Below are 22,120 nucleotides of genomic sequence, written 5' to 3' on the forward strand. Positions count from 1 at the left end.
GAAAACCATAAGAATTGTTGAAAGGCACGTTTTAAGCCTTCAACACAATTTTCTTGGGTTGTGAAGTCAAATATCAAAACTAAACCATTGAAATTAGCTTGAGAACCATGAAAACTGACTGGAAAAACACATTTTAAGACTTCAAATACATTTTTATGAGTTTGATGCCCATTTTCAAGACTGGAAATTTGAAATATTAGTCTGAAAACCATAAGAATTGTTGAAAGGCACGTTTTAAGCCTTCAACACAATTTTCTTGGGTTGTGAAGTCAAATATCAAAACTAAACCATTGAAATTAGCTTGAGAACCATGAAAACTGACTGGAAAAACACATTTTAAGACTTCAAATACATTTTTATGAGTTTGATGCCCATTTTCAAGACTGGAAATTTGAAATATTAGTCCGAAAACCATAAGAATTGTTGAAAGGCACATTTTAAGCCTTCAACACAATTTCTTGGGTGTTGAAGTCAAATATCAAGACTAAACCATTGGAATAAGCCTGAGAACCGTAAAAACTGACTTGAAAAACACATTTTAAGCCTTCAAATACATTTTTATGAGTTTGATGCCCATTTTCAAGACTGGAAATTTGAAATATTAGTTTGAAAACCATAAAAATTGTTGAAAAACACACTTTAAGACTTCAAATACATTTTTATGAGTTTGACGCCCATTTTCAAGACTGGAAATTTGAAATATTAGTCTGAAAACCATACAAATAGTTGAAAATCGCATTTTAAGCCTTCAACACAATTTTCATGGGTTTGAAGTCAATTATCAAGTTTAGACCATTTAAATTAGTCTGAGAACCATGAAAACTGACTGGAAAAACACATTTTAAGCCTTCAAATACATTTTTATGAGTTTGATGCCCATTTTCAAGACTGGAAATTTGAAATATTAGTTTGAAAACCATAAAAATTGTTGAAAAACACACTTTAAGACTTCAAATACATTTTTATGAGTTTGACGCCCATTTTCAAGACTGGAAATTTGAAATATTAGTCTGAAAACCATACAAATAGTTGAAAATCGCATTTTAAGCCTTCAACACAATTTTCATGGGTTTGAAGTCAATTATCAAGTTTAGACCATTTAAATTAGTCTGAGAACCATGAAAACTGACTGGAAAAACACATTTTAAGCCTTCAAATACATTTTTATGAGTTTGATGCCCATTTTCAAGACTGGAAATTTGAAATATTCGTCTGAAAACCATAAAACCTTAGTTGAAAGGTACTAGTAAGCCTAGACCATTGAAATTAGCCTGATGAAATGAAAACTGACTTGAAAAACACATTTTAAGTCTTCAAATACAGTATTATAAGTTTGAAGTCAATTTTTAAGACTTGAAATTTGAAATATTAGGGTGAAAATCATGAAAATTCTTGATAGACATATTTTAAGCCTTCAACATAATTTTCATGGGTTTGAAGTTAAATATCACGTCTAGATCATTGAAATTAGCATGAAAACTGCCTTGGAAAACCAACTTTAAGCTTTCAAATACATTTTTATGAGTTTGAAGTCAATTTTCAATGGCTGGAGGTTTGAAAACCATCAAAACGTTGTTGAAAGGCGCATTTTTAGCCTTTAACGCAATTGTCATGGGTTTGAAGCCAAATCTTAAGACTAAACCATGGAAATTAGCCTGAAAACCATGAAAACTAGCTTGAAAAACAAGCTTTAAGCTTTAAAGTATATTTTTATGAGTTTAAAGTAAATTTTCGAGACTGGAGATTTGAAATTAGTTTGAAAGCAAAATTTCACAACCACTATAATCACAATTTGAAGTGAAGACTGTTATTTTTATTTTTCCTGTGGTATAGAGAGAGGTCTGAGGAGTATTGTAGGCAAATGCAAGCAGAATCGGACCGCCTCAGAGTGCGTACCGAACATAGTCCCAGGGATCAGCAAGATACGCTTCGGCTAAAAGCGGAGCTGGAGAAACTCGAAGTAATTTCCACACAAATTGCATTTTTTATTACACCACACAATTATTTTTCATTTATTAAGGTACAGTACAACGAAAGTTTAACGCAACAACAAACCAGATACAACATGGAGCTGTCGTCGCTTAGAGAACAGCTGCAGGAGGCGGAATCTCATCGGGATCTTTTAGAAAGAGAGGTTTGTGCTCCTATTTTTAAATTTTCTCTTTAAAGCGCCATTATCTGATTAAACCGATAAAGCCTCCTAATGTATTACTACTATTATCTCAATATTATAGTCCGTTCAGCGACTTTTGAGTGTTGCGTCACAATTACCAGCCAAAAACGTATGTCGGTGATTAAATATGATCGGCTTAGGTAATCGTGGTGATGAGGAGGTTAAAACCGTTTCTAAAAGTAAGGAGACGATAGTGAACCAATTAAATATGATATTTGTTTGACTGTCAAAATTCTGGCACTTTTTAAGAGATAGCATTTAGAGGTCAACAAGCCTCTGACAATCTTAAACAAGCCTGGAAGGTTTAAGACACTTCTAGAGGCTTTAAAAAGGTTCTCAATAACATTTAGAGGTCTATGGAACTTTCAAAATGGTCCTAGAGGCCTCTGGCAATGTAAAACAGTTCTGGGAGAGTTCAAGACAGTGCTAGAGGGCTCTGGAACTTTTCAGATATATCTCAGGAGCTTTTAGAGGACTATAGAACTTTCAAAATGGTCCTAGAGGCCTCTGGCAGTTTAAAACAGTTCTGGGAAAGCTCAAGACAGTACTAGAGGGCTCTGAAACTTTTCAGATAGTCCTCAGTAGCATTTAGAGTTCTATGGAACTTTCAAAATGGTCCTAGAGGCCTCTGGCAGTTTAAAATAGTTCTGGAAAAGTTTAAGACAGTGCTAGAGGGCTCTGGAATTTTTCAAATAGTCCTCAGTAGCATTTAGAGGTGTAGGGAACTTTCAAAATGGTCCTAGAGGCCTCTGGCAGTTTAAAACAGTTCTGGGAAAGTTCAAGACAGTTCTAGCGGGCTCTGAAACTTTTCAGATAGTCCTCAGTAGCATTTAGAGTTTTATGGAACTTTCAAAATGGTCCTAGAGGCCTCTGGCAGTTTAAAACAGGTCTGGGAAAGTTTAAGACAGTTGTAGAAGGCTCTCGAACTTCTCAGTAGCATTTAAAGTTCTATGGAACTTTCAAAATTTTGCGCACTGACTGCGTTTTGACACTGACATTTATTGACCCGTCAAACGGACAATAGCTACTATTTATGTTATAAAATGCATACTCTTTGTCGAATAAAATGAGATAAGGAATGTGACGCAACAAGAACAGGCACAAATATTAATTTGATTTTTCAGTTGCTTTTATTGTTTTTTTTTTCTTTATGTTTGCTTTTGTTCGTCTTCGTAGCTTCAGTCGTTAAAAGAAAAATGGGAGAAGTCAAAGCTTGAGTCGATAGCTGACACTGAACAGACCCTGGCCGAGCTGAACCGAAGGCACGACAGAGATAAGCAGATTTTAAACGACGAAAACAAAAAGCTCTCATCCAATATTCAGTTTGTGAGTTTGTTTTTTCTTTTCTATGATTTATTTGTTTATTTGGGAAATTTCTTTTGATCGGAGGTTAAACGTGTAAAAAGTAGTACTTTTCTGTGATTTATAGTTTTTAATTTTAATTTCTTTTAGTTAACCGAATCAATGAACCGACTTCAGTCGGAAAGGGCCAACTTAGAGTCGGAATACGAATCTTTGCGGTCTAAACAGGACGCTCTCAGTCAATGGGAGTCGCAATTGGCTGAGATTATCCAGTGGGTGAGCGACGAAAAGGATGCGAGAGCCTACCTTCAGGCTCTGGCCACCAAAATGACCGAAGAGCTGGACTACCTTAAACACGCAGGTAACTTTAGCATTAATTAACTGTCCTTTAATACTCCACGTTTTGATTTTTATATTATTTATTGGAATATAACCCAGCAAACGTTTCAAAGCAAGTTTGCTAGTAATACACAATTTGTACTAATTAACTAAACTAAACTTTGTTAACTTGGGCTTCAACAGAACGAATGTGACGTCACGATGACATAATTTAACTAAATCGTAATTGAACCAACTGTCAAACTACGTGATTGTGACGTCAAATTTGCTCTGCACGTTCGATGAAGCATCAAAACGAATGCGGCCATAGTAAAGTGAGCATGCCCAATCCAACTGAATTATTTTCAATGTTATAACACCTCCCGTTATACCGGAAGAAATCAGCTTGCTTATTTTAAGTGGTACTCTCTGTATATTGTATTTTTGACCGTTTCTAAGATATTTTTCAAGTTTTTAGACAAATTTCCACGTTTGGAAGTAGCGTAATTTCTCAGTTCTAAAAACATTTTTTCAAGTTTTTAGTTCAGTTTACACGTTTTCAAAGCAATTTTCAAGTTTCCTAGTCAATTTCCTTACTAAAAACATGAAAATCAGCTCATGAAGTTTGAAAATTGACTTTTAGAGTAAATTCTCAGTTCTAAAGAGATTGTTTCTAGTTTTTAGTTCAGTTTACACGTTTTCATGGCAATTTTCAAGTTTCCTAGTAAATTTTCTTATTAAAAACCTAAAAATCAGCGCCTGAAATTTGAAAATTGACTTTTAGAGTAAATTCTCAGTTCTAAAGACATTCTTTCACGTTTTTAGTTCAATTTTCACGTTTTCAAGGCAATTTTCAAGTCTCCTAGTCAATTTTCTTAGTAAAAACATAAAAATCAGCGAACAAAATTTGAAAATTGACTTTTAAACTCAATTCTCAGTTCTAAAGACATTTTTTCAAGTTTTGAGTTCAGTTTCCACGTTTTCATGGCAATTTTCAAGTTTCCTAGTAAATTTTCTTATTAAAAACCTAAAAATCAGCGCCTGAAATTTGAAAATTGACTTTTAGAGTAAATTCTCAGTTCTAAAGACATTTTTTCAAGTTTTTAGTTCAATTTCCACGTTTTCATGGCAATTTTCTTATTAAAAGCCTAAAAATCAGCGCATGAAATTTGAAAATTGTCTTTTTGCGTAATTTCTCAGTTCTAAAGACATTTTTTCAAGTTTTTAGTTCAGTTTACACGTTTTCAAAGCAATTTTCAAGTTTTCTAGTCAATTTTCTTAGTAAAAACATAAAAATCAGCGAACGAAATTTGAAAATTGACTTTTAAACTCAATTCTTAGTTCTAAAGACATTTTTTCAAGTTTTGAGTTCAGTTTCCACGTTTTCATGGCAATTTTCAAGTTTCCTAGTAAATTTTCTTATTAAAAACCTAAAAATCAGCGCCTGAAATTTGAAAATTGACTTTTAGAGTAAATTCTCAGTTCTAAAGACATTCTTTCACGTTTTTAGTTCAATTTTCACGTTTTCAAGGCAATTTTCAAGTCTCCTAGTCAATTTTCTTAGTAAAAACATAAAAATCAGCGAACAAAATTTGAAAATTGACTTTTAAACTCAATTCTCAGTTCTAAAGACATTTTTTCAAGTTTTGAGTTCAGTTTCCACGTTTTCATGGTAATTTTCAAGTTTCCTAGTCAATTTTCTTAGTAAAAACATAAAAATCAGCGAATGAAATTTGAAAATTGACTTTTAAACTCAATTCTCAGTTCTAAAGACATTTTTTCAAGTTTTGAGTTCAGTTTCCACGTTTTCATGGTAATTTTCAAGTTTCCTAGTCAATTTTCTTAGTAAAAACATAAAAATCAGCGAACAAAATTTGAAAATTGACTTTTAAACTCAATTCTCAGTTCTAAAGACATTTTTTCAAGTTTTGAGTTCAGTTTCCACGTTTTCATGGTAATTTTCAAGTTTCCTAGTCAATTTTCTTAGTAAAAACATAAAAATCAGCGAATGAAATTTGAAAATTGACTTTTAGAGTAAATTCTCAGTTCTAAAGACATTTTTTCAAGTTTTTTGTTCAGTTTATACGTTTTTAAGGCAATTTTCAAGTTTCCTAGTCAATTTTCTTATTGAAAGCCTAAAATCAGCGCCTGAAATTTGAAAATTGACTTTTAGAGTAAATTCTCAGTTCTAAAGAAATTTTTTCACGTTTTTAATTCAATTTCCACGTTTTCAAGGCAATTTTCAAGTTTCCTAGTCAATTTTCTTATTGAAAGCCTAAAATCAGCGCCTGAAATTTGAAAATTGACTTTTAGAGTAAATTCTCAGTTCTAAAGAAATTTTTTCAAGTTTTTAGTTCAATTTCCACGTTTTCATGGCAATTTTCTTATTAAAAGCCTAAAAATCAGCGCCTGAAATTCGAAAATTGACTTTTAGAGTAAATTCTCAGTTCTAAAGACATTTTTTCATGTTTTTAGTTCAATTTCCACGTTTTAAAGGCAATTTTCAAGTCTCCTAGTCAATTTTCTTAGTAAAAACATAAAAATCAGCGAACAAAATTTGAAAATTGACTTTTAAACTCAATTCTCAGTTTTAAAGACATTTTTTCAAGTTTTGAGTTCAGTTTCCACGTTTTCATGGCAATTTTCAAGTTTCCTAGTAAATTTTCTTATTAAAAACCTAAAAATCAGCGCCTGAAATTCGAAAATTGACTTTTAGAGTAAATTCTCAGTTCTAAAGACATTTTTTCAAGTTTTTAGTTCAATTTCCACGTTTTCATGGCAATTTTCTTATTAAAAGCCTAAAAATCAGCGCATGAAATTTGAAAATTGTCTTTTTGCGTAATTTCTCAGTTCTAAAGACATTTTTTCAAGTTTTTAGTTCAGTTTACACGTTTTCAAAGCAATTTTCAAGTCTCCTAGTCAATTTTCTTAGTAAAAACATAAAAATCAGCGAACGAAATTTGAAAATTGACTTTTAAACTCAATTCTTAGTTCTAAAGACATTTTTTCAAGTTTTGAGTTCAGTTTCCACGTTTTCATGGCAATTTTCAAGTTTCCTAGTAAATTTTCTTATTAAAAACCTAAAAATCAGCGCCTGAAATTTGAAAATTGACTTTTAGAGTAAATTCTCAGTTCTAAAGACATTCTTTCACGTTTTTAGTTCAATTTTCACGTTTTCAAGGCAATTTTCAAGTCTCCTAGTCAATTTTCTTAGTAAAAACATAAAAATCAGCGAACAAAATTTGAAAATTGACTTTTAAACTCAATTCTCAGTTCTAAAGACATTTTTTCAAGTTTTGAGTTCAGTTTCCACGTTTTCATGGTAATTTTCAAGTTTCCTAGTCAATTTTCTTAGTAAAAACATAAAAATCAGCGAATGAAATTTGAAAATTGACTTTTAGAGTAAATTCTCAGTTTTAAAGACATTTTTTCAAGTTTTTTGTTCAGTTTATACGTTTTTAAGGCAATTTTCAAGTTTCCTAGTCAATTTTCTTATTGAAAGCCTAAAATCAGCGCCTGAAATTTGAAAATTGACTTTTAGAGTAAATTCTCAGTTCTAAAGAAATTTTTTCACGTTTTTAATTCAATTTCCACGTTTTCAAGGCAATTTTCAAGTTTCCTAGTCAATTTTCTTAGTAAAAACATAAAAATCAGCGCATGACATTTGAAAGTTGACTTTTAGAGTAAATTCTCAGTTCTAAAGATATTTTTTCAAGTTTTTAGTTCAATTTCCACGTTTTCATGGCAATTTTCTTATTAAAAGCCTAAAAATCAGCGCCTGAAATTCGAAAATTGACTTTTAGAGTAAATTCTCAGTTCTAAAGAAATTTTTTCAAGTTTTTAGTTCAATTTCCACGTTTTTATGGCAATTTTCTTATTAAAAGCCTAAAAATCAGCGCCTGAAATTTGAAAATTGACTTTTAGAGTAAATTCTCAGTTCTAAAGACATTTTTTCATGTTTTTAGTTCAATTTCCACGTTTTAAAGGCAATTTTCTTATTAAAAGCCTAAAAATCTGCGCCTGAAATTTGAAAATTGACTTTTAGAGTAATTTCTCAGTTCTAAAGAAATGTTTTCATGTTTTTTAGTTAAATTTCTACGTTTTCAAGGCAATTTTCAAGCTTCCTAGTTCATTTTCTTAGTAAAAATGACTGAATATTTTAACGTAGAAAGTTAGACTTTACAGGGCAACGTTTCTTACTCGGACATCTTTGTTGGGTAAAAACATCTTTAAAACAAATTAATTACAATATTAATGTAACGTTAAAATTATCATTATGACTTTCATAAGTATGGGATTTCCAATCTTGGTATCTAAATACGCATACACATTTGCTTTATTTAATACCCCAATAATAATAATTTTTTTTTATTAGCACAAGATTGGTATATAATTTGTCAGTAAAGTGTGCTTTACAATAGAATAAAGATCTGGCAAACCTTCCATACAATCAATTAAGTATGACCTAACGCAATCATAAAATAAGATAACATTAGATACGGACGCAGTTCGGTTCTGAAAAACTGAAAACGAGAAAACCAATTATTAGTGGGTGCACTAAATTGTAAGGTACCAGAAGAAGTGACGACATTAACTGTGACGTCATATTGATATTCACTTTTGTCTTAGATTAGTTCACAAAATTGTGTGTTTGTGTTTTGTTTTTGTTAGTAAAACCCAAAAGCTTAAAATTGATTTTCTAAGGTAAGGTTTTTTCCAAATTCTGACAAAGGAAAAATTTTTTTTTGTACGGCTCAATATTTTGACGTTTGCACGATTCTTCTAACTGTCATAGTAACCATGTTAGCACGTGTCAAATAATGACACTTATTATTAAAAAAAAAACAGTTGAAAAATTGGTAATTTAAATTTAAATTTAGACAGTAATAAAATTGTAAGAACTACGTTACGTGACGATATATCAATTTTTGAGCTTGCAACATTTTCATTCACGTGACCTGAATGAAAAATTGGTAAATTATTGCAAGGCAATTTTCAAGTTTTCTACTCAATTTTCTCAGTTTTCAAGACATTTTTTCAAGTTTTTAGTCAATTTACACGTTTTCAAGGCAATTTTCAAGTTTCCTAGTCAATTTTCTTAGTAAATACATAAAAATCGGCGCCTGAAATTTGAAAATTGACTGTTAAAGTCAATTTTCAGTTCGGCAAGGCAATTTTCAAGTTTCCTAGTTAATTTTCTTACTAAAAACCTAAAAACCGGCGCCTGAAATTTGAAAATTGACTGTTAAAGTCAATTTTCAGTTCTCAAGACATTTTTTCAAGTTTTTAGGTCAATTTCCACGTTTTTGAGGCAATTTTCAAGTTTCTTAATCAATTTTCTTACTAAAAACCTAAAAATCAGCGCCTGAAATTTGAAAATTGTCTTTTTGCGTAAATTCTCAGTTCTAAAGACATTTTTTCAAGTTTTTAGTTCAGTTTACACGTTTTCAAGGCAATTTTCAAGTTTCCTAGTTAATTTTCTTATTAAAAACCTAAAAATCAGCGCCTGAAATTTGAAAATTGACTTTTAGAGTAAATTCTCAGTTCTAAAGACATTCTTTCACGTTTTTAGTTCAATTTTCACGTTTTCAAGGCAATTTTCAAGTCTCCTAGTCAATTTTCTTAGTAAAAACATAAAAATCAGCGAACAAAATTTGAAAATTGACTTTTAAAGTAAATTCTCAGTTCTAAAGAAATTTTTTCAAGTTTTTAGTTCAATTTCCACGTTTTCATGGCAATTTTCTTATTAAAAGCCTAAAAATCAGCGCCTGAAATTCGAAAATTGACTTTTAGAGTAAATTCTCAGTTCTAAAGACATTTTTTCATGTTTTTAGTTCACTTTCCACGTTTTAAAGGCAATTTTCTTATTAAAAGCCTAAAAATCAGCGCCTGAAATTTGAAAATTGACTTTTAGAGTAAATTCTCAGTTCTAAAGACATTTTTTCATGTTTTTAGTTCAATTTCCACGTTTTAAAGGCAATTTTCTTATTAAAAGCCTAAAAATCTGCGCCTGAAATTTGAAAATTGACTTTTAGAGTAATTTCTCAGTTCTAAAGAAATGTTTTCATGTTTTTTAGTTAAATTTCTACGTTTTTAAGGCAATTTTCAAGTTTCCTAGTCAATTTTCTTAGTAAATACATAAAAATCAGCATCAGAAATTTGAAAATTAACTTTTAAAGTCAATTTTCAGTTCGGCAAGGCAATTTTCAAGTTTCCTAGTTAATTTTCTTACTAAAAACCTAAAAATCGGCGCCTGAAATTTGAAAATTGACTGTTAAAGTCAATTTTCAGTTCTCAAGACATTTTTTCAAGTTTTTAGGTCAATTTCCACGTTTTTGAGGCAATTTTCAAGTTTCTTAATCAATTTTCTTACTAAAAACCTAAAAATCAGCGCCTGAAATTTGAAAATTGTCTTTTTGCGTAAATTCTCAGTTCTAAAGACATTTTTTCAAGTTTTTAGTTCAGTTTACACGTTTTCAAGGCAATTTTCAAGTTTCCTAGTCAATTTTCTTACTAAAAACCTAAAAATCAGCGCCTGAAATTTGAAAATTGTCTTTTTGAGTAAATTCTCAGTTCTAAAGACAATTTTTCAAGTTTTTAGGTCAATTTTAACGTTTTCAAGGCAATTTTCAAGTTTCCTAGTTAATTTTCTTACTAAAAGCCTAAAAATTAGCGTCTGAAATTTGAAACAGATAACAGCTGAAATTGGAAAATACACGTTACGTGACGTTGGTAATACATTTTTGAGCTTGCAACACTGTAAAAGCCAGTTGACACCAACAGTCACGTGACGTGAATGAAAAATTGGTAAATTATTAATATTATTATATTATTATGAGTATTACCACATTTCATTAGATTAATTGTTTACTGCAATATATTCCGTAAAATATCGCAAAATAATTTCCTTTATTTAGGCTTTATTTCGCTCAAAATTCCAATGAAAATATCTCAAAACATTTTGAAATATACAGACAATGCCTCAAAATACTCTCAAACGCCTTAAAAATACCCGAAAATGCTTTGTAATAATGGAAAAGTGCCTCATAATACCTCGAATATCTACTAATATCACATAAACAACGCATAAAATGCTAGAAAAGAAGAAGTTAAAAGAAATGATGTGAAAAATACTACTAAGATATTTCTGACAACTGACAAATAAGTGCTCTCATCTGTCTAATCTAAAAATTCGTTGAAAAGTATAATATTTTTCAAAAAGCACATTTTTTCTGTGTAATATCGAATATTTTCCGAACAGGTGCGCCAAACAGCGTCGGTGGCCCAGACAAAAACTGGAGAAACAGGCGATCGCAAAAACTCGACAAAATGGAGCTGCTCAACTTGCAGAGTTCATTGCAAAGCGAGATTCAAGCGAAACAAGCAATAAGCGAAGATTTGAGTAAAACTAGGGAAGCGCTTTTAGCGGCTCAAAAGTAAGTTTGCTAGATTAAGACAATAATTAACCGAGTGAGACAAAAAGTGATTTGTATACATAATTGACTTTTGTTTAATTAAGCAATATACAGGGTGTCCGGGAAAGGTACGGGAAAAATACAACCACAATTCTTGAGGCTTATACGATATAACCCAACTTACCTCAGTCCAAAAGAGCGTCAAAAGTCAGTCAAATATTTGATTTTTTAAATAATTGACACAAAATTAGACTAAGAGGGGTTTTGTGGTTTAAAAAATGTCTCTTTGTAAAATGTAGAGGGTGCCACCTACACCACTTTGTCACTAAAAAGTAAAAAAACACATACAACGGCTGTCCAAATCAACTCTTACACCATCTTTTTTAGGTAAAAATTTATAGAAAAATAAACTCAAAAAAGTTAATTTGTTTTAAATGTGTACAAGGTGTCGTAGATGGCGCCCTCTACATTTTACAAGGAAAACGAGAGCAGATACACCAATTATTAAATTATAAATACATTTCGGAAAAACTAATACAAAACTGTACTTTTGACACTCTGTATATCCGAAATCGTCGATTTTAGGACTGAGGTAAGTTGGGTTATATCGTCATGTTTAAGCCTCGAGAATTTGTGGTAGCATTTTTCCGCACCTTTCAGGGACACCCTCTGTTCCTCGGAAACTATACAGGGTGTCCGGATTTAGTGTGTTTTGACAGGGAAACCCTAGTTCTCGGCTAGATAAGAAAGAGATCGATTTTTTGAGAAAAGATGGCTAAACCGTATTTTCTCTGCTTTCTGTCCTCGCATTTTGACACTTCACGTCTAATTTCAATCGTCTAATACAAATCAATTAGCTCAGTTAAACTGAATTTGTAGATAGTAAATTTTTCCCAAAAAGTCAATCATCTTTGACGCCCTCTGGCGGTCAAACGGTAAGACTTAGCACCGTCCAATCAACGTCACCTGATAGCCCCATTCAGTAGCTATCTACTATATTAGGATGTGTTTTTAGTAAATGTTTCAAATGAGTGAGTTACTTGCCATCAAACTCAAAGTAACACCAAATTTTCTAGATTTGGACCAAATTTTTGCTATTTTTTAGGGCGTGGCTGTCTTGTAAGTGTCATTTTCGATCGTTGACACTCTACGTCATATTTTAACTGTCAAATACAAATATATTAGCTCAGTTAAACTGAATCTTTACGTAGTCAAATTTTTCTCAAAATTTTGAATAATTGGAACCCTTCAGAAAATTAGAAAATTTCAGTTTTTTATTTTTCATGGTCGAACGGTGTCTTGCACAGAAAGATGGTATACTAGGTAAAAACTGCTTTTTATCTAGATACATTAATGGTAAAATTTTCACCCTTCTAAGTTTAGTAGTTTTCGAGATATTCACGAAAAAAGCCAATCATCTTTGACGCCCTCTGGCGGTCAAACGGTAAGACTTAGCACCGTTCGATCAACGTCACGTGATAGCCCCATTCAGTAGCTGTCTACTATATTAGCATGTGTTTTTAGTAAATGTTTCAAATAAGTGAGTTATTTGCAATGAAACTCAGAGTTGCACCAAATTTGGTCCAAATCTAGAAAATTTGGTGTTATTGCCATTTTTTAGGGCGTGGCTGTCTGTAATTTTCCATTTAATCCTTTATTTGAGACACTCAATAGTATAAACATATAATAGGGAAGGAGATAGCTAATGGGGGCTATCACGTGACGTTGAAACGACACTTCTAAGTTTAATCGTTTGCACCCTAGAGGGCGTCAAAACTGACCTCATTTTGTTGGCGCTAGATGGCGTTTTTAAAATTTTGTCCATTTTGAAAACTGTTCACAACTTTTTTGTTTATTAAAATATCGAAGTGAAACAAAAACATTCCCAAGGCACTTTTATGATGTGATTTCAGTGGCGTGCTTGGTTGTTTGCTAATGTCTTTCGTTTTCTCAAAAAATTACCTAACTTTATTATTTTAAATTGAAATGTCAGTTGGCTATAACTTGAAAATCCTGAAAAAGTAATTTATTATTGGATCTATATCTGTTGCTCATTGCAAGTTAACTTCATATTTCAGTTATTTGTAGGAATAACTTGAAGGGTTTTTCAAACTGGGAGAAATTCGAAAAACGCCCTCTAGCGCCGCAAACTGACAAGATATCATCGAAATACGGTTTTTGCCATTAATCTTGAGCTCCAGACTAGTTTTTTTCCTATCTAGCCGGGAAATGGAGTTTTCCTGTCAAAACACTCTAAATCCGGACACCTGACTGACTTTTTTATACAGGGTGTTTCCAGATTAGGGTTTTAAAATTTAATCAAATTGGCCTTTTTCTTGGCAAGCACTTTTACAGAGGGAATCAATCGTTATTCCTCCTCGTTAATTCGTTTGCAATAATTTTTTGGTCTCACTCGGTCATAAATGTGTGTTGCTTCCTGCAATTTCTTCACCACTCCCTGTATATTAATACAGGGATCTTCGCGAATATCGACAACGAAACGAGGCCTTATCAATCGAACTGAAACGAAAAGAGAAACAGATGAAGGATCTGCAAACCCGCCTGGATTCGGAAGGATGTAAGTAAATTTTCATTTTATCTCTAATTCTCTTCTATAGATTCTTAAAAATGCCCGTCTTTGGTTTGTCCTTTTTTAATTAAATTGATTTAAACAAGTGTTACACTAAATACAACCAACTTAGCTTTAAATGCGTGTTCGAGTTGTGGGGTTGATACAGTTATTGCGTGAATTGATTTTTTTTTAAATTTAGTACCGTATCAGCCCTATCGAATATTAGCACTCTGAGACGGCGTTAATTAATTTTAGTGATGGGTAAATTACCGGTAAAGTAAATATTTTACTTTACCAGGAAAATTTGACCTGGTAAATTACCGGTAAATTACTGGTAAATCAAAAATACTGGCAGTGCAAACTTTGACACAGCTTTTCTCCTTGACTGTACCAAATTTTGTTGTGTTTTTATGTTGTTATTGGGTGGGAAATTTAATGAGGATTCCAAAAATGTGCTTAAAACTCATTTTCTTACTCCCAAGTGGGTTTTACAGGTGATTTTATCCCGGAATGTCGTTTTAAACTGTGTTTCTGTCAGCTCAAACTTTGACCCCGCTTTTCTCCCTGACTGTACTAAATTTTGCAGTGTTTTTCAAGTTATTGGATAGGAAATTTAACGAGGATTTCAAAAATGTGCTTAAAATAGTCATTTTCTTACTATAAGTGGGTTTTACAGGCGATTTTATCCCGGACTATCCTTTCAAACTCTGTTTCTGTCAGTTCCAACTTTGACACTGTTTTTCTCCCTGACTGTACCAAATTTTGTTCTGTTTTTCAGGTTATTGGGTAGGACATTTAATGAGGATTCCAAAAATGTGCTTAAAACAGTCATTTTCTCACTCCAAATTGGTTTTACAGGCAATTTTGTCTCTGACTGTCCTTGCAAACAGTGTTTTTAGCAGTTCAAACTTTGATACTGCTTTTCTCCCTGACTGTACCAAATTTTGTAGTGTTTTTCAGGTTATTGGATAGGAAATTTAACGAGGATTCCAAAAATGTGCTTAAAATAGTCATTTTCTTACTACAAGTAGGTTTTACAAGCGATTTTGTCTCTGATTGTCCTTTCAAACTGTGTTTCTGGCAGTTCAAACATTGACACCGTTTTTCTCCCTGACTGTACCAAATTTTGTTGTGTTTTTCAGGTTATTGGATAGGAAATTTAACGAGGATTCCAAAAATGTGCTTAAAATAGTCATTTTCTTACTACAAGTGGGTTTTACAGGCGATTTTATCCCGGACTGTCCTTTCAAACTCTGTTTCTGTCAGTTCCAACTTTGACACCGTTTTTCTCCCTGACTGTACCAAATATTTTGTTCTGTTTTTTAGGTTACTGGGTAGGAAATTTAATGAGGATTCCAAAAATGTGCCTAAAACAGTCACTTACTCACTGCAAGTGGGTTTTACAAGCGATTTTGTCTCTGATTGTCCTTTCAAACTGAGTTTCTGTCAGTTCAAACATTGACACCGTTTTTCTCCCTGACTGTACCAAATTTTGTTCTGTTTTTCAAGTTATTGGGTAGGAAATTTAACGAGGATTCCAAAAATGTGCTTAAAACAGTTATTTTCTCACTCCAAGTTGGTTTTACAGGCAATTTTGTCTCTGACTGTCCTTGCAAACAGTGTTTTTAGCAGTTCAAACTTTGATACTGCTTTTCTCCCTGATTGTACCAAATTTTGTAGTGTTTTTCAGGTTATTGGATAGGAAATTTAACGAGGATTTCAAAAATGTGCTTAATACTGTTATTTTCTTACACCAAGTGGGTTTTACAGGTGATTTTTATTCCGGAATGTCCTTTCAAACTATGTTTCTGTCAGTTCAAACTTTGTCCCCGCTTTTCTCTCTGGCTGTATCAATTTCTGTAATGTTTTTCAGGTTATTGGACAGGAAATTTAACGAGGATTCCAAAAATGTGCTTAAAAATAGTCATTTTCTTACTATAAGTGGGTTTTACAGGCGATTTTGTCCTTGACTGTCTTTTCAAACAGTGTTTCTAGCAGTTCAAAGATTGACACCTCGTTTCTTCCTGACTGTACCAGTTTTTGTAATGTTTTTCAGGTTATTGGACAGGAAATTTAATAAGGATTCCAAAAATGTGCTTAGAATAGTAATTTTCTCACTCCAAGTGGGCTTGACAAGCAATTTTGTCCCTGACTGTCAAACTGTCGTTAAAAGTTGCAAAAATCAGGGTTTAGTAAAGTTTTCTTGCCCTATTCGATACAAAACGTTTTTCTGAGATTTATGACAATTATTTTGACGGTCCCATGACTGCTCGGCTAAATTATCCTGTGACTAATGCCTTTTATTTACTTTTTTTCCCGATTTTATTTTGCCAATATTTGACAAGAAATTACTTTAAAATGATATTAATGACAGTCATGACCATAGAAGTCTAGTCTATGGTCATGACGGGGAAATAATATCTTTCAAGCGAATTTAAATTATACCGCAATGCACAGAAATCATTAGGTAATACGTTTACCTAATATAAAATTTGTTTTAAACCTCCCTCAACCATTTCTTCAGGTCTATTTGACATTTTAGTATACTGAGGCCGTAAACTTGGTAAAACTTCGGAAACTTAAACGAAAACTAAATAAACTGTTTTCAAAACTGACCACCAGAGGGAGTATCTCTTATCTTGAAACGTCAATACTGACAGTTAATTTTAGAGAGTCGTTCGGGGCTCAGAAACGACCACCTAAAATAGGTGGGTGGATTAGGGACGAAAATTCAGATGGTGCAACAGAATCAGGGCTTTATTATACTCTTAAACTTTATATTCTGTCTTGAAAATAAGGATTTTTTTTTCAAGAAAATAAAGAAAATTTATTTATTTAATTTATAGAAAAGGTACATTTTTGTAGGGATGTCAAGTGTTTACTATTATAGTTAGTTTTAGTAGGATTGTATGTAGTTTAAAATTAACAGTATTACTTGATGAACTTCAAAGGAGGTGAAAAAGGTGGTAGAAGGTGGGAAAAAAGGTTGTTTTTTGTTTTTGGTGGTTGATTGTCAAGCGAGACTTTTAAAGAGAGCTGAAAAGTCAGTTTTCTAAAAAATTCAAGCAAAAATTAGGCTATTGAAGATCAGGGGATCTTAGAAAGCTGTTTCCTTCCGGAACGGAAGTTACTGAGTGTAATACCGAGTGCTATCAGCAATTGTACCGTCTAGTCCACGTTATGACATGGAGCAGATTGTGATAGAGGACCTATTCCAGAAGTGGTTAAATTGATAACCGAGGAGGCAGTTAAAAATCCACCTGGAAAAGAAGAAGATTGGTTAACTGACGGTTTATTTTGGACAATTTGGACTCTTTGACGAAGAGTATTAGTTGTAAGTAGTTTGTAATTTTTGTGTGTTAAAGACATTTGTAGTTTCAATGATACATTTAGAAGCAGGATTTTTAGGAAGAAAGTAAGTTAGATAGGTTTAGTTATTTACCTTAAAAATAACTTGGCATCCCTATAATAGAATTTTTATTCAAGCTTATTTATTTACATTTTCTTTATTTACTAGAATATTAGAATGAATGGTCAGGGTGAATCTGATGCCAGTTATGACGATATTATCATACAACTAGGAGGTGAGGGAGATTTGAGTAAATCTCATCTTCAGGATGATAATAATCATGACAATTCTTAACCTGAGGCGTGGGGATCCCTAAGTCAACGCAATTTACCGATCAAATTGGTAAATTCTCCTGTCACACAGTGAAATTTGTTAATTTCTACAGCTTCCTTTATGCCTTTATGAACTGGTCAAAGAGATTGAAGATACTTTTATTAGATTTTATACAACTTTATTTTAATGACATAAAACAATGGAAAGACATAAGCACACTCGAATAATAATTACCGTATATCTTCCTTAACCTGAGTAGCTTAAATTGTCATTAGATGACATAATGTTTATGTAGTATGTTCTGTAAATTTGATTATTTTAACATTCCCTTCCAATTTTACAATATATACACATCAATATAATAGTAAAATGAAAATCAATACAAGAACTTACTTCTATAACAATTTCTTGAATAACTTATAAGTTCAAAATATCTACAACATTTAGTTTTTCAATAAAATATTTAAATTTTGTTACCGGTAGAGCTTTTGTGAATACATCAGCTACTTGCTCTGCTGTACAAACATACTTTAAAATTATTTGTCCTTTTTCAACACAATCTCTCATTTCAAATCGATTGGTTAGTTTTAATTTTATTTCTTTTAGGTGCTCCAAAGATTTTGAAATGAGAATTATGTCATCAACACGAATTACTAAATATACATGACTACTGTGATATAAACATGGATCTGCATTTGATCGACTAAAATTTATGTTTAACAAATAATCATGCAACTTATCATACCAACACTTGGGCGATTGTTTCAAACCATACAAAGATTTTACTAACTTGCACACTTTACCTGAAGAGTCTTTCATGTCCATAATTAGTTCCACTCCTTTTGGTATTTCCATATACATAGGCTCCATTCAAAAATGCACACTTAACGTCAAGCTGATGAATGAACATATCATGTTCTACACTCAGGGAAAGTAGAACACGAATAGTTTGCATTCGAACCACAGGTGAATCAATTTCTTGCTGCACATCACACTGTTTGAATCCTCTGGCCAAATTTTGTAGTGTTTTTCAAGTTATTGGATAGGAAATTTAACGAGGATTCCAAAAATGTGCTTAAAATAGTAATTTTCTTACTACAAGTGCATTTTACAGGCGATTTTGTCCTTGACTGTCCTTCCAAACTGTGTTTCTGTCAGTTCTAACTTTGACACCGCTTTTCTCCCTGACTGTACCAAATTTTGTAGTGGTTTTCAGGTTATTGGGTAGGAAATTTAATGAGGATTCCAAAAATGTGCCTAAAACAGTCATTTTCTCACTCCAAGTGGGTTTTAGAGGCAACTTTGTCTTTGACTGTCCTTTCAAATTGGGTTTCTGTCAGTTCAAACTTTGACACCGTTTTTCTCCCTGAGTGTACAAAATTTTGATGTGTTTTTTATGTTATTGGATACGAAATGTAATGAGGATTCCAAAAATGTGCTTAAAATAGTAATTTTCTTACTACAAGTGCATTTTACAGGCGATTTTGTCCTTGACTGTCCTTCCAAACTGTGTTTCTGTCAGTTCTAACTTTGACACCGCTTTTCTCCCTGACTGTACCAAATTTTGTAGTGGTTTTCAGGTTATTGGGTAGGAAATTTAATGAGGATTCCAAAAATGTGCCTAAAACAGTCATTTTCTCACTCCAAGTGGGTTTTAGAGGCAACTTTGTCTTTGACTGTCCTTTCAAATTGGGTTTCTGTCAGTTCAAACTTTGACACCGTTTTTCTCCCTGGCTGTACCAAATTTTGTAGTGTTTTTTAGGTTATTGGATACGAAATGTAATGAGGATCCCAAAAATGTGCTTAAAACAGTCATTTTCTTACTACAAGTGAGTTTTACAGGCAATTTTATCCTTGACTGTCCTTTCAAACTGCTTTTCTGTCATTTTAAACTTTGACATTGCTTTTCTCCCTGACTGTACCAAATTTTGTAGTGTCGTTTTAGGTTATTGGATAGGAAATTTAATGAGGATTCCAAAAATGTGTTTAAAACAGTAATTTTCTCACTCCAAGTGGGTTTTACAGGTGATTTTATCCCGGAATGTCGTTTCAAACTGTATTTCTGTCAGTTCAAACTTTGTCCCTGTTTTTCTCTCCGACTGTACCAAATTTTGAAGTGTTTTTCAGGTTATTGGATAGGAAATTTAACGAGGATTCCAAAAATGTGCTTATAATAGTAATTTTCTTACTACAAGTGCATTTTACAGGGGATTTTGTCCTTGACTGTCCTTCCAAACTGTGTTTCTGTCAGTTCTAACTTTGACACCGCTTTTCTCCCTGACTATACCAAATTTTGTAGTGGTTTTCAGGTTATTGGGTAGGAAATTTAATGAGGATTCCAAAAATGTGCCTAAAACAGTAATTTTCTCACTCCAAGTGGGTTTTAGAGGCAACTTTGTCTTTGACTGTCCTTTCAAATTGGGTTTCTGTCAGTTCAAACTTTGACACCGTTTTTCTCCCTGAGTGTACAAAATTTTGTAGGGTCGTTTTAGGTTATTGGATAGGAAATTTAATGAGGATTCCAAAAATGTGCCTAAAACAGTAATTTTCTCACTCCAAGTGGGTTTTACAGGTGATTTTATCCCGGAATGTCGTTTCAAACTGTATTTCTGTCAGTTCAAACTTTGTCCCTGCTTTTCTCTCCGACTGTACCAAATTTTGAAGTGTTTTTCAGGTTATTGGATAGGAAATGTAATGAGTATTCCAAAAATGTGTTTAAAAAAATCATTTTCTCACTCCAAGTGGGTTTTACAGGTGATTTTGTCCTTGGCTGTTCTTCCAAACTGTTTTTCTGTCAGTTTAAACTTTGTCCCCGCTTTTCTCTCTGACTGTACCAAATTTTGAAGCGTTGAATGAGGATTCCAAAAATGTGCTTAAAACAGTCATTTTCTCACTCCAAGTGGGCTTGACAAGCAATTTTGTCCCTTTTTCCCCCCTTTTTGTCCCCACAGGTGAATAAATTTCTTGCTGCACATCACACTGTTTGAATCCTCTGGCCACTAAACGTGCTTTTTCTTATAATTCAGACCTTCACACTCAAGAACATTTTCCATGGTTATTTTTCTACCATCATTGGTTTTCAGTTTTAAAATTCCTTGTCTCTTTGCTGTTACAGTTTCTCCCTTCTTGGCCACATTAATTTTAATGTCAACATTTTTCACTTGGGTTCTTGATTTGATCCAATTAAATGATGAGTTGCTCCACTGTCCACAATAAATTGTATCTCATTACTAGTTCCACTTGTCATTGCTTCGCTATTTTCATTAAAACTGCAAAAAGCTACTTCTTCTTCCTCTGCAATATTACATTTTCCTGCATTCTGATTTTTTGTGTCCCCTTATACCACAATAATGACACTTGTATGGAAAATTTTCACTTGAGGTCGCACCGCTTCTAATAATCAGGAAATGCATAACGATTTGTAGTTGATGGTCGTTTGTTTATTGGCTGACTTCCTGGATGTCTATATCCTTTTTCAAAATGTTTTCTTTCTTCATCTCCTCTACCATAAAAAGCATGTGGCTGTGATGTGTCTACATTCTCCTCTTTTACCTTTTCTTGTCGTGATTCCTTCATAAGTAATTTGTTTTTTACAAAGTCAAGAGAGATGTTACTTTCACCTTGACAAAAAATAATATCATAATATCAATTGCATTGGTTGACAATAACTGTGTAACTATCTCTGTGTCATTTACGTTTCCACCACAGTTTTTTAACTCTGAGACTGTTTTCTCAAATTTAAACAAAAATTCACTTAGTTTTCCAAAGTATTTCATGTTTCTTAATTTCTTCTGCAAATGTACCTGATTTGCTATTCCTTGCTGCAACATTATCAGCCAATAACTGAACGATTAAATTCCGAGCTTTTATAGTTATATTCAGTTCATTTGTGGCTGTTGATTCCGGAGGATCTTTCTCCAACATTTCCAAAACACCTTGTTGCTCAAGACACAATCTTACTCGAAACTCCCAATTTGAGAAGCCGTTTCCATCGAATGGCTTTACAATTAAATTACTAGGGATTGTCGGGGGCAATACCACAAGAGCTCAGATTTAGCCGGATAATTTTTGTGCTTGTCTTAGAACACTTTCTTTTTGGTGTAACTGCACGAGACCTGTTGTAACTAAATCACGAGAGCGCAGCTCGAGTGATTTTGCCAAACAGGTCGAGTTTTGTACCATAAAGAAAGTATGAGAAGACAAGCGGAAAAATTATCCTGTTCAAAATCTGAGCTCGAATGGTATTTGATAAGACAATTCCATGAATACAATCAATAATATAATAAGACTGCGACTGCCTTGTACTGGCAGAAATACATTTTTCTGGTTCTTTTGATTTTCTGCAGTAGAACTCTATTCGAAGCGAGCCATAACCAAAACAATACAAACAAACATCAAAATTGACAGTGCCAGCAAAAATCTCAAGGTGAGACATTGCAACAATAGAAGTGTAGTGAAAATCCGTGGAAACGATGAAATCAACAGCAAAATTTATCCGATTTTTTTATCCGCTAGCAAACTCTCTTCCTTCCTTATTAGCCGATAGCAAACCGTGTTTTGATGACGTATATATGGCATTTTTTGTACATGAGTGGAATTGTCGCCATAATTTGTCTTATCCTTCAGGTTTTCAAAATACGTTTCACAACAGGATAATTACTGCTTACTTTTCCGGTTTTCCTGGACTGGGCCCATAACCTGTTAATTTCTACAGCTTC

General features: G+C 32.8%; 1 protein-coding gene across 10 annotated transcripts in view; it reads left to right on the plus strand.

The window, feature by feature from the left end:
• gek (serine/threonine-protein kinase gek) overlaps window positions 1–22,120 on the plus strand; it is a 112,103-nt gene that overhangs the window by 31,681 nt on the left and 58,302 nt on the right. For 9 of the 10 annotated variants that reach the window (XR_014179570.1, XR_014179571.1, XR_014179572.1 and 6 more), the window contains 6 exons: window positions 1,834–1,960; window positions 2,021–2,134; window positions 3,350–3,499; window positions 3,626–3,836; window positions 11,055–11,229; window positions 13,683–13,786. Coding sequence is in view for 6 of the 10 variants with exons in the window: in XM_081988713.1 (XP_081844839.1) it covers window positions 1,834–1,960; window positions 2,021–2,134; window positions 3,350–3,499; window positions 3,626–3,836; window positions 11,055–11,229; window positions 13,683–13,786 (881 nt within the window). In the remaining 4 variants the exon portion in view is untranslated. The remainder of the gene's footprint in view (window positions 1–1,833; window positions 1,961–2,020; window positions 2,135–3,349; window positions 3,500–3,625; window positions 3,837–11,054; window positions 11,230–13,682; window positions 13,787–22,120) is intronic. The other variant, XM_081988717.1, reaches the window with a different exon arrangement.

Source organism: Ips typographus, linkage group LG10 (genome assembly GCF_016097725.1).
Source record: "Ips typographus isolate SLU linkage group LG10, UJ_Ityp_2.0, whole genome shotgun sequence".
Taxonomy (NCBI): Eukaryota; Metazoa; Arthropoda; class Insecta; order Coleoptera; family Curculionidae; genus Ips; species Ips typographus.